General features: G+C 47.5%; 1 protein-coding gene across 1 annotated transcript; it reads left to right on the forward strand.

Annotated features, from left to right (window-relative positions):
- The first annotated feature begins 7,256 nt into the window (after positions 1-7,256).
- On the forward strand, positions 7,257-8,190 carry LOC124704630 (ubiquitin-60S ribosomal protein L40-like). The gene is made up of 4 exons (XM_047236903.1): positions 7,257-7,315; positions 7,410-7,593; positions 7,693-7,967; positions 8,064-8,190. Exons 1-4 carry the CDS (start codon positions 7,292-7,294, stop codon positions 8,109-8,111), a joined length of 531 nt encoding a protein of 176 aa, XP_047092859.1. The 5' UTR covers positions 7,257-7,291; the 3' UTR covers positions 8,112-8,190.
- Positions 8,191-14,118: the final 5,928 nt, after the last annotated feature.

Consider the following 14,118-nt stretch of genomic DNA (forward strand, 5'->3'; position numbering starts at 1 on the left):
CTCAAGTTCAAGTGTGCCATCTTATGCAGTCCGGAATCCGATCTTCAAAAACGTTTTGAGCACCACGATCCTCATGAGTTGATGAAAGAGTTGAAGACTATTTTTGAGACTCATGCGGCCGTGGAATGCTATGAAGCATCGAAACAATTTTTCAGCCGTATGATGGAAGAAGGCAGCTCCGTTAGTGAGCACATGCTCGCCATGACCGGGCATGCGAAGAAACTCGTTGACTTGGGAATAGTGATTCCTAACAGATCGGGGATTAATCGTGTCCTTCAATCACCGCCACCAAGTTACAAGAACTTTGTGATGAACTACAATATGCGTAACATGAACAAGGAGTTACTCGAACTCTTTGGCATGCTAAAAGTCGCCGAGATTGAGATCAAGAAAGAGCACCAAGTGTTGATGGTCAACAAGACCACCAGCTTCAAGAAACAGGGCAAGTCTAAGGGAAAATTCAAGAAGGGTGGCAAGAAAGCTGCCACGCCTCCCGTGAAACCTAAGAACGGCCCTAAGCCCGATGCCGAGTGCTATTACCGCAAGGAGAAGGGACACCGGGAAGCGTAATTGCTCCAAGTATCCGGCTGATCCGAAGAGCGGCCTTGTCAAGAAGAAGAAAGAAGGTATATATGATATACATGTTATAGATGTTCATTTCACCGGTTCTCGTTCTAGTACCTGGGTATTTGATACCGGTTCGGTTGCTCATATTTGTAACTCGAAACAGAACTAAAGAATAAACGACAACCGCCGAAGGATGAAGTGACGATGCGCGTTGGAAACGGATCCAAGGTCAATGTGATCGCAGTCGGCACACTTCCTCTACATCTACCTTCGGGATTAGTTTTAAGCCTAAATAATTGTTATTATGTACCTGCGTTGAGCATGAACATTATATCCGGATCTTGTTTAATGCAAGACGGTTATTCATTCAAGTCCGAGAATAATGGTTGTTCTATTTTTATGAATAATATCTTTTATGGTCGAGCACCACAAAAGAATGGCTTATTTCGTTAGATCTCGATAGTAGTGATACGCATATACATAACATTGATGCTAAGCGAATTAAATTGAATGATAATTCTACTTATATGTGGCACTCGTCGTCTTGGTCATATTGGAGTGAAACGCATGAAGAAACTCCATACCGATGGATTACTAGAATCACTTGACTTTGAGTCACTTGATAGATGCGAAGCATGTCCGATGGGAAAAATGACTAAGACTCCATTTTCTCGGTATGATGGAGCGAGCTACCGACTTATTGGAAATCATACATACCGATGTGTGCGGACCAATGAGCGTAGCATCGCGCGGTGGTTATCGTTATGTTCTAACCTTCACAGATGATCCGAGTAGATATGGGTATATCTATTTCATGAAACATAAATCCGAAACTTTCGAGAAGTTTAAGGAATTCCAAAGTGAAGTAGAAAATCAACGTAACAAGAAGATTAAATTTCTACGATCCGATCGTGGAGGTGAATATCTGAGTTATGAGTTTGGCATGCATTTAAAGAAATGCGGAATACTTTCACAATTGACACCGCCGGGAACACCACAACGAAACGGTGTGTCCGAACGTCGTAATCGAACTCTCTTAGATATGGTTCGTTCTATGATGTCTCTTACCGATTTGCCGTTATCTTTTGGAGTTATGCATTAGAGACAGCTCGCATTCACTTTAAATAGAGCACCATCAAAATCCGTAGAAACGACACCGTATGAATTATGGTTTAATAAGAAACCTAAGTCGTCGTTCCCGAAAGTTTGGGGTTGCGAAGCCTATGTAAAAAGGTTACAACCGGACAAGCTAGAACCCAAAGCGGAGAAATGCGTCTTCATAGGATACCCTAAGGAAACTATAGGGTACACTTTCTATCACAGCATCCGAAGGCAAAATCTTTGTTGCTAAGAACGGAACCTTTCTTGAGAAAGAATTTCTCACTAAAGAAGTGACTCGGAAGAAAAGTAGAACTCGATGAGATTGATGAATCTATACTCGTTGATCGCAGTAGCGCAAGACCGGAAGTTGTACCCGTACCGCCTACACCGGCAACAGAGGAAGCAAATGATAATGATCATGAAACTTCGAACGAGGAAACCATCGAACCTCGCAGATCGACAAGGGAACGTACCACTCCCGATTGGTTTGATCCTTGTCTAAATGTCATGATTGTGGATAACAATGATGAGGACCCCGCGACGTATGAAGAAGCGATGATGAGCCCGTATTCCAACAAATGGCAAGAAGCCATGAAATCCGAAATGGGATCCATGTATGATAACAAAGTATGGACTTTGGTAGACTTACCCGAGAGCCGAAAGGCTGTCGAGAATAAATGGATCTTCAAGAGAAAAACAGATGCCGATGGTAATATTACCGTCTATAAAGCTCGACTTGTCGCAAAGGGTTTCCGACAAATTCAAGGAGTTGACTGCGATGAGACTTTCTCACCGGTAGCGAAGCTAAAATCTGTGAGGATTTTGTTAGCAATAGCTGCATTTTTCGATTATGAGATTTGGCGTATGGATGTCAAAACGGCGTTCCTTAATGGAGACATTGAGGAAGAGTTGTATATGGTACAACCCAAAGGTTTTGTCGATCCTAAAAATGCCGACAAAGTATGCAAACTTCAGCGTTCAATCTATGGACTCGAAGCAAGCATCAAGAAGTTGGAACCGACGCTTTGATAAGGTGATCAAAGACTTCGGGTTTATACAATGGTCATGGAGAGGCCTCGTATTTACAAGAAAGTGAGTGGGAGCTCCGTAGCATTCCCGATATTATATGTAGATGACATATTATTGATCGGGAATGATATAGAACTATTAAGCGAGTGTTAAGGGTTATTTGAATAATAGTTTTTCAATGAAAGACCTTGGTGAAGCATCATATATATTAGGCATCAAGATTTATAGAGATAGATCAAGACGCCTAATAGGGCTATCACAGAGTACATATCCGGACAAGATTCTAAAGAAATTTAGAATGGACGAAAGTAAGAAAGGGTTCTTACCTATGTTACCGTGCAAGGTATTGAGTAAGACTCAAGGACCGGCTACTAGCAGAAGAAAGAGAAAGGATGAATAATATCCCCTATGCCTCGGCAAGTAGGATCTATCATGTATGCCATGCTATGTACTAGACCGGATATAGCACATGCCGTTAGTTTGACTAGCAGATATCAAAGTGATCCAGGAATGGAACACCGGACAGCTGATCAAGAATATCCCGAAGTACTTGAAAAGAACTAAGGATATGTTTCTTTGTTATGGAGGTGACCAAGAGCTCGTTGTAAACGGTTACACCGATGCAAGTTGGAACACCGATCCCGATGACTCTAAGTCACAATCCGGGTACGTGTTTATATTGAATGGTGCTGCAGTAAGCTGGGCAAGCTCGAAGCGATGGCACGGTGGCGAAGTCTTCAACGGAATCAGTAGTACATAGCGGCTTCGCAGGCTTCATCGAAGCGGTATGGATGAAGAGGTTCATTGTAGAGCTCGGTGTGGTTCCTAGTGCATTGGACCCATTAATCATTTATCGTGATAACATGGGTGCCATCGCCAATGCACAAGAACCAAGGTCACACAAGAGGCTCGAAGCATATCAAGCTGCGTTACCACTCGATTCGCGAGTACATCGAAGATGGAGAAGTAAAGATTTGCAAAGTACACACCGATCCGAATGTAGCAGATCCGTTGACTAAAGCTCTCCCTAGGGCAAAGCATGACCAACACCGTAATGCCATGGGTGTTAGGTATATTACTATGTAATCTAGATTATTGACTCTAGTGCAAGTGGGAGACTCGAAGGAGATATGCCCTAGAGGCAATAATAAAGTGGTTATTATTTATATCTTTATGTTTATGATAAATGTTTATATATCATGCTAGAATTGTATTAACCGAAACATTAGTACATGTGTGATATGTAGACAACAAGAAGTCCCTAGTATGCCTCTTAAACTAGCTTGTTGATTAATGGATGATTAGTTTCATAATCATGAACATTGGATGTTATTAATAACAAGGTTATATCATTATATGAATGATGTAATGGACACACCCAATTAAGCGTAGCATAAGATCTCGTCATTAAGTTATTTGCTATAAGCTTTCGATACATAGTTACCTAGTCCTTATGACCATGAGATCATGTAAATCACTTATACCGGAAAGGTACTTTGATTACACCAAACACCACCGCGTAAATGGGTGGCTATAAAGGTGGGATTAAGTATCCGGAAAGTATGAGTTGAGGCATATGGATCAATAGTGGGATTTGTCCATCCCGATGACGGATAGATATACTTCGGGCCCTCTCGGTGGAATGTCGTCTAATGTCTTGCAAGCATATGAATGAGTTCATAAGAGACCACATACCACGGTACGAGTAAAAGAGTACTTGTCGGAGACGAGGTTGAACAAGGTATAGAGTGATACCGAAGATCAAACCTCGGACAAGTAAAATATCGCGAGACAAAGGGAATTGGTAATGTATGTGAATGGTTCATTCGATCACTAAAGTCATCGTTGAATATGTGGGAGCCATTATGGATCTCCAGATCCCGCTATTGGTTATTGGTCGGAGTGAGTACTCAACCATGTCCGCATAGTTCTCGAACCGTAGGGTGACACACTTAAAGTTGGATGTTGAAATGGTAGTTCTTGTATATGGAATGAAGTTGGAATATTTGTTCGGAGTCCCGGATGTGATCCCGGACATCACGAGGAGTCCCGGAATGGTCCGGAGAATAAGATTCATATATAGGATGTCATTTTATGTGAATAAAATGTCGCGGAAGGTTCTATGGAAGGTTCTAGAAGGTTCTAGAAAAGTCCGGAAGAAACCACCAAGGAAGGTGGAGTCCACAAGGGACTCCACCCCCATGGCCGGCCAACCCTAGTGGGGGAGGAGTCCCAAGTGGACTCCCCTTAGGGGCCGGCCACCCCCCACATGGGAGGTGGGAATCCCACCTTTGGGTGGGAGTCCTAGTTGGGCTAGGATTGCCCCCTCCTATGGAAGGATTTGGTTCGGGTCTTATTCGAAGACTTGGACACCACCTCTTGGGGTTCCACCTATATAATGAGGGACAAGGGGGAGGGGGCCGACCACCTAAAACACCACCAAGGTGGCCGCACCCCTATAGTGGCCGGCGCCCCCTCTCCCCAAACCCTAGCCGCCTCGCTCCTCCACTTCCCGCACGCTTAGCGAAGCTCCGCCGGACTTCTCCACCACCACCGACACCACGCCGTCGTGCCGTCGGATTCAAGAGGAGCTACTACTTCCGCTGCCCGCCGGAACGGGGAGGTGGACGTCGTCTTCATCAACAACCGAACGTGTGACCGAGTACGGAGGTGCCGCCCGTTCGTGGCGCCGGAACCGATCGTGATCAAGATCTTCTACGCGCTTTTGCAAGCGGCAAGTGAACGTCTACCGCAGCAACAAGAGCCTCATCTTGTAGGCTTTGGAATCTCTTCAAGGGTGAGACTCGATACCCCCTCGTTGCTACCGTCTTCTAGATTGCATCTTGGCTTGGATTGCGTGTTCGCGGTAGGAAAATTTTTGTTTTCTATGCTACGTTATCCTACAGCAGCTCGGTGGCCGCAGCGCGGCCACCCGATGGCGCCGGCGGCCCGGATGCACTCCACCGCCCCCGGCGGCTATAAAAGCTCGTCGCCGCAGCCCCGGAAGCCCTAGACCCTTTTCCCCCTCTCCCGCACTCTCCCGTGGCCGTGAAACCCTAACCCTAGCCTACCTACTACCGGCCCTGCCCCGCTCGATGGCTTGGCTGCTTTGACTTGGCATGTACAAATGTATGGAATGATGCCACCTAGCCGAGGACAGGGTGTTTGTTAGATTATCAGAATTTGCACATCGACCACGCAAAACACCACACACACACATATATATGCGACTATTTCTAGGAAGGCAATCATTGAGCAAGTTAGTTGCGGCAAGATCTCTAGCCTTGTTCTTTTTCCCTTGGGCCGTGCTACGCGTCGGCCGACCGATCGCGCGCAGCAGATCGGTCGTGTAGCAGCCGTCGGATGCACATCTCAAGGCTACAAATTACATGCAGGTCGCTTTCCTACCTGCTCAACACTGCTGTGCATGCAGGTCGCTTTCCTTTCTTAATTTGGCACGATTGCTTTTTTTTTTCTTTGCTTCCATGGGGCTCTTACATAGTGATGGATGCGTCACATCGCAGTTAATGACGGAGATGCTCTCTGACTTATTTCTTACCAAAACGTGAGTACTATTACAACAAATTATTATTATAATATTTTTCCAAAAAATTTGTTACAATTTTATAAAAAAGGTTTACCACATTTTTTAAAAGTAATACAACAAAAATTGAGTAAAAATGTATTTTTCAAAATTTAAAGTGATGCTATGAATAATTAGTTAAATGATAATTTTCTGATAATTACAACAAATATGCCACCACGGTCATTTACACCCAACGCAGAGAGTATTACAACAAAAATTGTTACCCAATGTACAAAAAGTATATACTATTACAACAAAAATATAGAAAAAATTATCAAAAACAATAAAACTACAATAAAGTGGTTAAACCAACATTTTTCTGCAAATTGATTTGCAATAAAATTTGCCAATAATTTCACCAAAACTCGTAGACTATTACAACAAAAATTCATATGTTTGCAAAATAATTTAAAATTGTCGAGTAACAATTAATTTGATATAGATTGAATTACAACAAAAATCATTAACTATTTTTTACAAAAGTCACGGGTAATTACAACAAAAAATCATTAACTGTTTTTTACAAAAGTCACAGGTAATTACAACAAAAAAATTACTTAGATATTAGCAACAACAAATAGACCAAAAAATCACTTGGCTATTTACAACAAATATTGAACAACAAAATCCAACAGAAAATATTATCCATTTACTACAATAATTAACAATAAAAATCTAGCTAATTCGGAAGTGGAAACCAGCTAGCAGACGCGCTAGATGCTAATGCGGCGTGCATGCGAGCCAAAACTCAACGTGGATGAATGCACGCTTGCATGTGTGAAACCGGCCTGTGAGCTTGGATGGGGATGTCCGCGCAGCACGTGGGTGGCCCCCACGCGGGAGGACACCAGAGACCCACGACCGATGTTTCTCGACCGATCGGTCGGTTGATACGGAGCGTAAGGCGGCCAATGGAAAGATGGACTAGGAATCATATTCTCGATGGGAAGATGGAGAAAGTCCTGGACATGTACGTCGCTGCATGAGGTGATCCAACCCGGGCCGAGGATGTATTCCTACGTGGTGATTACGGTACGTAGCTTATTGCAGTCATAATCGAGCACGTATCCTTCTTTCGTGGAGGGCGCGTTTGGTCTCACCGCCTTGTCTCGGCTGCTATAAATAGTCCATGAAACACCCAGGCACCAGCACCCCAACCACAACCCACGACGAGCGAGAGTTTTCATCCAACAAACCGCCGGCCAAGATGCAGATCTTCGTGAAGACCCTCACGGGGAAGACGATCACGCTGGAGGTCGAGAGCAGCGACACCATCGACAATGTCAAGGCCAAGATTCAAGACAAGGAAGGTGTGCATCGTTCACTCGTTCTTCATCGTCCAGTTAATTACGTTGTGTCGATCGATCTGTGATTTCATGTCTCATGCTAACTCGTGGCTTGTTTTGTAGGCATCCCGCCGGACCAGCAGCGGCTCATCTTCGCCGGGAAGCAGCTGGAGGACGGCCGGACGCTAGCAGACTACAACATCCAGAAGGAGTCGACGCTGCACCTGGTGCTCCGCCTCCGCGGCGGGAGCAGGGGCCATTACATCATCAAGGAGCCCAACCTGCTGCAGCTCGCGCTCAAGTACAACGAGAAGAAGATGGTCTGCCGCAAGTGCTACGCCCGCCTCCCAGCTCGCGCCACCAACTGCCGCAAGAAGAAGTGCGGCAGCACCGGAGAGGTATATATATAGTATATGCCTAGTTTCAGCTAGAATTAATCATGCATCTTTTTCTCTACTCTGATCTCACCTGTGTACGTGTTTGTTGCTTGCCAGATTAGGGCAAAGAAGAGGTTCATCAGCAAGACCAATACGCTCAACTGAAGAAGTCGTCGAGGACAGAAAATTAGAATAGATTCGCTCTAGCTAGTTATGTTTTGGTGGCCTCAACTTTATATACCAGTCTCGCAAGTTCATCAAACTCTTTAATAATCATTATAAAGAGTTCATAGTAGAATTTATGCTAAGTATTTAGGGAATTCCTGCCTCAAGTTTGTTTTTATATAGTTGGATCGGTTAGTTCATGTTTTTCTGATATGAGATCGATCGTTTTCAAGTTTACCCATTGTTCACTGAGCCACAGTGAGCAGCACTGAAACCGTGACACGTTACTAATTCCTGCGCAAGGCTGACCGTATTCCTGTCTGAATAATATATGAGAGAGTAATTCCACTCGTGTGTGGCCACCCTAAGACTACCCACAATGGGAGTATCATAGATAGTATCATGCATTCCATGCATGCAAAATGCTAATGTGGTAGTGCAATTAAGGATGAGAGAGAGTGTACTAGTATCATAGGTAGATACCGTATCATAGCACATACGACTAGAAAAAATAATGTCAAGTAAATCTTGTACACATATTTACATTGAGATTCTATAAAACAATTAATATATGGAGACTATGATACTAGTATATGATACCATGCATTATGGAGATAGTAACATGTAGTAGTATCATAACGCATGATACTTCTATATGATACTATGCATTGTGACTAGTCTAATGTCTGCATGACATATTTGCATCTGCAACCCGTCGATGTTCAATCCAGTCAACGTCTCTGAGCTGCACCAAACCGTCACATCGTTACTTGAAATATCTCTGAACGTATTCGTCTGAATACATGCAGTCACCACTGACCAGGCAGGCCTGGCCAGAAACGGGTAGACAGTGGCAGGAGTTGGTCAATCGATCTCCAGTTGCTTACGGCATCTCCAACCATACCACCCAAACGAACGCGTTCGGTCGTTCGATTGTGGCTGTTTGAGCGGTCTTTAGAGATGCGGATAGACGAGGCCGTCCGTGCCTTTTTTTGTTCCCAACGCCGCAATGTGACCCAAATTAGTGTTCATCTTCTCTAGCAATACTAGTACTAGTTGGGCAACAACCAGCCCCAGCCAGCTCCGCCCCGTCGAGCCCTGGTCCGGCGGCCTCCATCCCTGGCAGGGCGACCTCCGCGCCAAAACGCACGCGTGGCAGGCAGAGGCGACCTTGGCCGACGAGCCCCTCGCCACGGGCAGCACGGCGACCTCGGCCGGACGAGCGCCTCGCGCGGGAGCACATCGACGCGCGCAAGACGAGCAGGGACGTCCAGGGCGTCGTAGTCCCGCGGCGCGGCACAGAGGGGCGAGCGCGGCACAGAGGGGCGAGCCCTCTCCGGCGACCTCCGCCCCGCCCACGGCCAGGCCGCCTCCGCCCCGTTCTCTGCCCTCCCCCGCGGGCGCGGCGTCCAGGCGCAGCGCGGCCCTGGGCGCTCGAGGCGAGGCGCGGCGCGGCCGGGCGCACGGCGAGGCAATGCGCGGCGCGGCGCGGCGAGGCACGGGACGGCGGCCCCCCGAGGCGCGGCACGGGGCGCGCGAGGCGAGGGTGGCGGCGCGAGGCATGACGGGCGAGGCCGGCGCTGCGCAGGTGCGTGGCGGGCGAAGACGGCGACGGGGCGGCGTCGAGGCGCCTGCTCGCGTCGTGGCGCGGCGCGGCCAGTGGCGGCCCGAGGTGCTGCAGCCAGCCACGGCGAGTTCCGTCCCCAAGCTCCGTCCCTGCGAGCTCCGCCCCGGCTTCGTCTTGCTCGGAGGCGTCGAGGCCGGCGGCGCTCGTTTCTGCTCCGGCGACTTCCAGCAGGGCTCAAAAAAAGGAGGTGGCGGCGGCAGGGGCCTCCAGGCGAGGGTGGCGGCGGATCTTGGTTACACGGGATCCAATCCGGCGAGGAGGGATGGAGGTTTCCATGGGAAAAAGCAATCAGAGAAAGACAGAGGAGAGAGAAGGGTGAGGGCCTATTTTGAGTCACTGTCAGATGGGCCAGGACGCGGACATACGCGGATACAATTGACGCCCGCATTCATCCGGCTCGCCCCAAAAGTCTCCCAAATTTGAGTCAGCTTTGGGTCGCGCAGGACACCACAGCTGTCCGTTTTTAATTTGGGTCCGCCCGTTGGGAGCAGTTTTTACCCAAACGGAATCATCCCACGTCCGTTTTTGGATTTGGGTGTCCGCGTTGGAGATGCCCTTACGGCGTCTTGATGGTGGAGATGAACTCGTGACGACAGCACGCTCAACATAGAAAATATATATGATATGTACTGATTCGATTTCCCCTTTTTTGTTTTTGCAGAGCGCGGATAAATTTGCTTTTTTAGTTTGATTGCAACTTTTGCTCATCTCTATGCGTCTTTGCATTGGAATTTAACAAGTAGATGATGATTGGATTTTCTAATCTGCGTCTTTTGCAACCCTTAGAGCATCTTCAGCCGGGTACAACTACCTACCTGGAGACCGATCTTCTGCCCGCGCATCGAACGAGCCGCTGACACGTACCAGACGTAAGACACAACGCGGGACACGACTACGCGCGAGTACGCGACTACGCGAGTACACTTAGCACATGAGCAGGTACCGTCACGCACACTAGCAGGTATAGTCGTGCACACGAGTAAGTACAGTTGCGCACACAAGTAAGTACAGGTACAGTCGCCCACACGAGCGAGTACAGTTATCGAGTAAACGGAAAAAAATGTATCAAATACACTAAAAACAGAAGTACTTATCAGTTCAAACACGAGTACAATTAGGTACACCTCACGAGTACAATTATAGTAGTATTACAAGTACGGAAAAAAAAATCTCGAAACCTATCAATATGGGATCTAGTTTTGAAGATCTCAACGCGAGGATCTCAAAAGTGAAAATGGTTCGTAATTTGGATTTGTGGTTCGCAAGATATTTCATTAAAAAACAAATCTACAAAATAAAGGGAAAACTGGACCATCCCTTGTCCTTCACTCTCCTCTCCTATCCCACATTGCTTCCCCTTGCGACACTTGGCGAGCAGGGAGACCACTTCCCACCAAAATTCTGGCACCACAACGCGCCACGTGTCGCATGCGGAAACACTTTTGGACCTTCGCGGAGACCGGCCTTTTCTTAGAGTTTTCGTCTTCAGCTGCGTCCCCAAAAGAGATTTGGGGCGCGCCGGACAAAAAAAGTTCCCAGCCGCATGCCTCAAAGCCTCTTTTTGTCCGACGCGGCCCAATACGGTGCCGGTGCCCCGAGCCCGTCCCCGCTACACAGGGGACGCTCCGGGCACGCCAGACACAACGAAAAGCGAGGCGAGGAGTGGTGGGACCGACGCGTCAGCGGCACATTAAAGTTTAACCTAACCGTCGCCTACCTCGCGACGGAAGTTATTGGCGCAGTTCCTGCAGAGGCGCAGCGAAGCGTTTCGTCGCGCCTAGCTCTGCGTGCTAGCATTAATGAGCGCCACCGCTCCCCCGCCTCCCTCCGGCCTATAAAAAGGGTCGCTCTTTCATCGTCTCTCGCACACAAACCCTAGCGCCTCTCTCCCCAAACCTAGCCGCCACCATCTCAAGACTCAACGCCATGTCTGGTAGAGGCGGAGGCCGAGATCGCGGTCGTGGTCGTGGTCATGGCCGTGAGAGATCTGCACGCTCGATCTCACCTACGACGTCGTCGTCTTCATCGTCGGACCTGCAGGAGGAGGAGGAGCGGCAAGTGCGTTTCGAGTTCGTCGTCGTCCTCAAGGGCGACCCACTCGGCATCCAGAGGCTGCCTGACAAGTTCGCTAACTTCGTCGCCGGCTCGTTGCCGGCCTTTGCATCTGCGGGAGGCTGTCTGCGGCTGCTGCCGGTGGATTGTGGACGTGATCTTCGATGCGCGCGGCAAGATGTACCTCCACACCGGCTGGGAGAAGTTCACGCGCTACCACCACCTCGAAGCCGGCTTCGTGATCACGTTCTCCTACCTTGGCGAGGCCGACATGAGCGTCAAGGTGTTCGACGAGACGCGCTGCCGCCGGCACTACCACGGCGACAACGCCAAGGAGGACGACGACTGAGTGTTGTTTCTTCACAACGAAAATAGGCACGGAGGTTTCTGGTTGTTCCTCCTCGAAAGAACCAACATGGGTACCATCACCAATTGGATTTTCCAGTTTGGGTGACTGGGAATGCCTGGGAGTGTTCTTTCTTGGCAGCGAACACACGAAATCTGTGATGCTAATACTAGTTAGGTTTCGTTATTTTGCAGTGTTTTAAATTTATTCAACCATGGTTCAAACTATGTATTAGTTTGTGGAAACCATGTTCCAAACTATGTTTTGTGTAACCATGTTCCGAATTATGTATTAGTTTGTGCAATGTTTCTTCTCTCTATTGAAATAAAAATGAAAAAATACAAAAAAGAGAGTATTTTAATGTTTAAAAAAGTTTGGAGGCGGCGTTTAGGGGACGCGGCTGGGGAACGACGTCCTCCAAACGTGGTACGAACAAAACACGTCCCCAAACGCTCGATCCGGCACCGTTTGGAGGATGCTTTAGGGGACACGGCTGGAGATGCTCTTAGCATCTCTCTCCTTCAATGCAAAGCACAAAGCTGATGATCAATTGAGCATACTTTTGAAGTTCCTAACAACCAAATAGACGGTCAGTTACAGGAGGTGGCTGTAGCGTCGTGTACAAATGACATGGAAGATCGAGCACTAAAGACAACCTCTTACTAGAGGAAATGCAAGGGCCCGACGGCCAAATTCTTTGCCGACGGATTTTTGTCGGGGCATCAGCACATGACCCGATTCTGACGGGTTTTTTTCTCTTCATCCCGTTGCCGACGTCAAAGCCATCGGAGCCCCTTGACAAGGTATCGACTTGTCAATGCCTACAGACTGTAGACTAAGATTTTCGTAGGAAGTAGAGGGCAAGTAGATCTCAAGGGTTCAGCCGGAAAAGTACTCGACTGCTAAAAACTAGGGTTATGTTGACAATGAAATCGATCCTCTCTTTCTCCTTCGACTCCCCCTTATATAGGAGGCGGAGCCAAAGGTTTCGTGATGTACAAGTTACAGAGACCGGGAAACTCTTTGAGTTCGTCCCGTAATAGTTACAAGTCTTATTCCTAATACAACTCTATCTTTCCAAACTATCTCTTAATTGGGCTTCTGGGCTTCATAAACTTCGGATCGTGGGCCTTCAGTAAAACCCCGGGTACTATCTTCGGCAGGCCCATTGGGGATGCCTATGTCAGTAGCCCCCGAGATTTTGCTTGAATCGAAGAATCAGGGAAAATCTCCATCATTACAATTATCACAAGATTTCTTCGAGTTAATAAAAATCTTTCATAAAACAATCATATATTGTACAGGAATATCGGTAATTGGGGTTGGTTCATCTGACGGATCAGGTACCAGTTAACTTCTCTTGTGGCAATCCTGCAAAACCTACTTCAAGATCACGTCCCTGGACATGATCTCGGGATACTGGCGTAATTCGACATGTGCCGCTTAAGGTCTTACCAGATGTCGAATTCCAGTTATGTCTTATCGGGTACCTAACGCATCCAGTAGGATTTTTCTTCGTATATGTTGATACATAAAAGGTAGCAGATCGCATTCAGGGCAACGCCACGCTGCACAGGACGGATCCTGGGGTCTTACCTTCGCAAAGTATTGCGGCATTCAGAGTTTAAGTCACTACTGAGGCGCTCTGAGAATATATTGTCGAGTGCTTTTTTCGGCTGTTGGAATAGCGCATTTGTTCGAGTCATACGATGACTTGTATTTTTATCTTGTCCTCCCGATGGGAGTATATGAAGAGTTATTCCATAACTCAAAATATGCTCACCATGACTTTTTCAGTTTCATCGGGTACGCGAACGGTGTTCCCGATGGGAGTAGCCCCCGAGGCTACAGCCAAGTGCTCGTACTTGGTTGTAGGCTCACCTTTTTAGTATTGTTGTCGCTATATTCTCAACTTTTTTCCATTGCTTTCATCTTTATCGGGTGCGCGACCAGCGCTCCCGATGGGAGTAGCCCCCGAGGCT

The sequence above is a fragment of the Lolium rigidum genome, chromosome 3 (assembly GCF_022539505.1).
Source record: "Lolium rigidum isolate FL_2022 chromosome 3, APGP_CSIRO_Lrig_0.1, whole genome shotgun sequence".
Taxonomy (NCBI): domain Eukaryota; kingdom Viridiplantae; phylum Streptophyta; class Magnoliopsida; order Poales; family Poaceae; genus Lolium; species Lolium rigidum.

Excerpts from the sequence above, each read along its gene's own strand:
- LOC124704630 (XM_047236903.1), top strand. The coding sequence starts at position 7,292 with ATGTATTCCTACGTGGTGATTACG. Across the intron at positions 7,316-7,409 it reads ATTCCTACGTGGTGATTACG|TCCATGAAACACCCAGGCAC; the intron begins GTACGTAGCTTA and ends TGCTATAAATAG. Across the intron at positions 7,594-7,692 it reads CAAGATTCAAGACAAGGAAG|GCATCCCGCCGGACCAGCAG; the intron begins GTGTGCATCGTT and ends CTTGTTTTGTAG.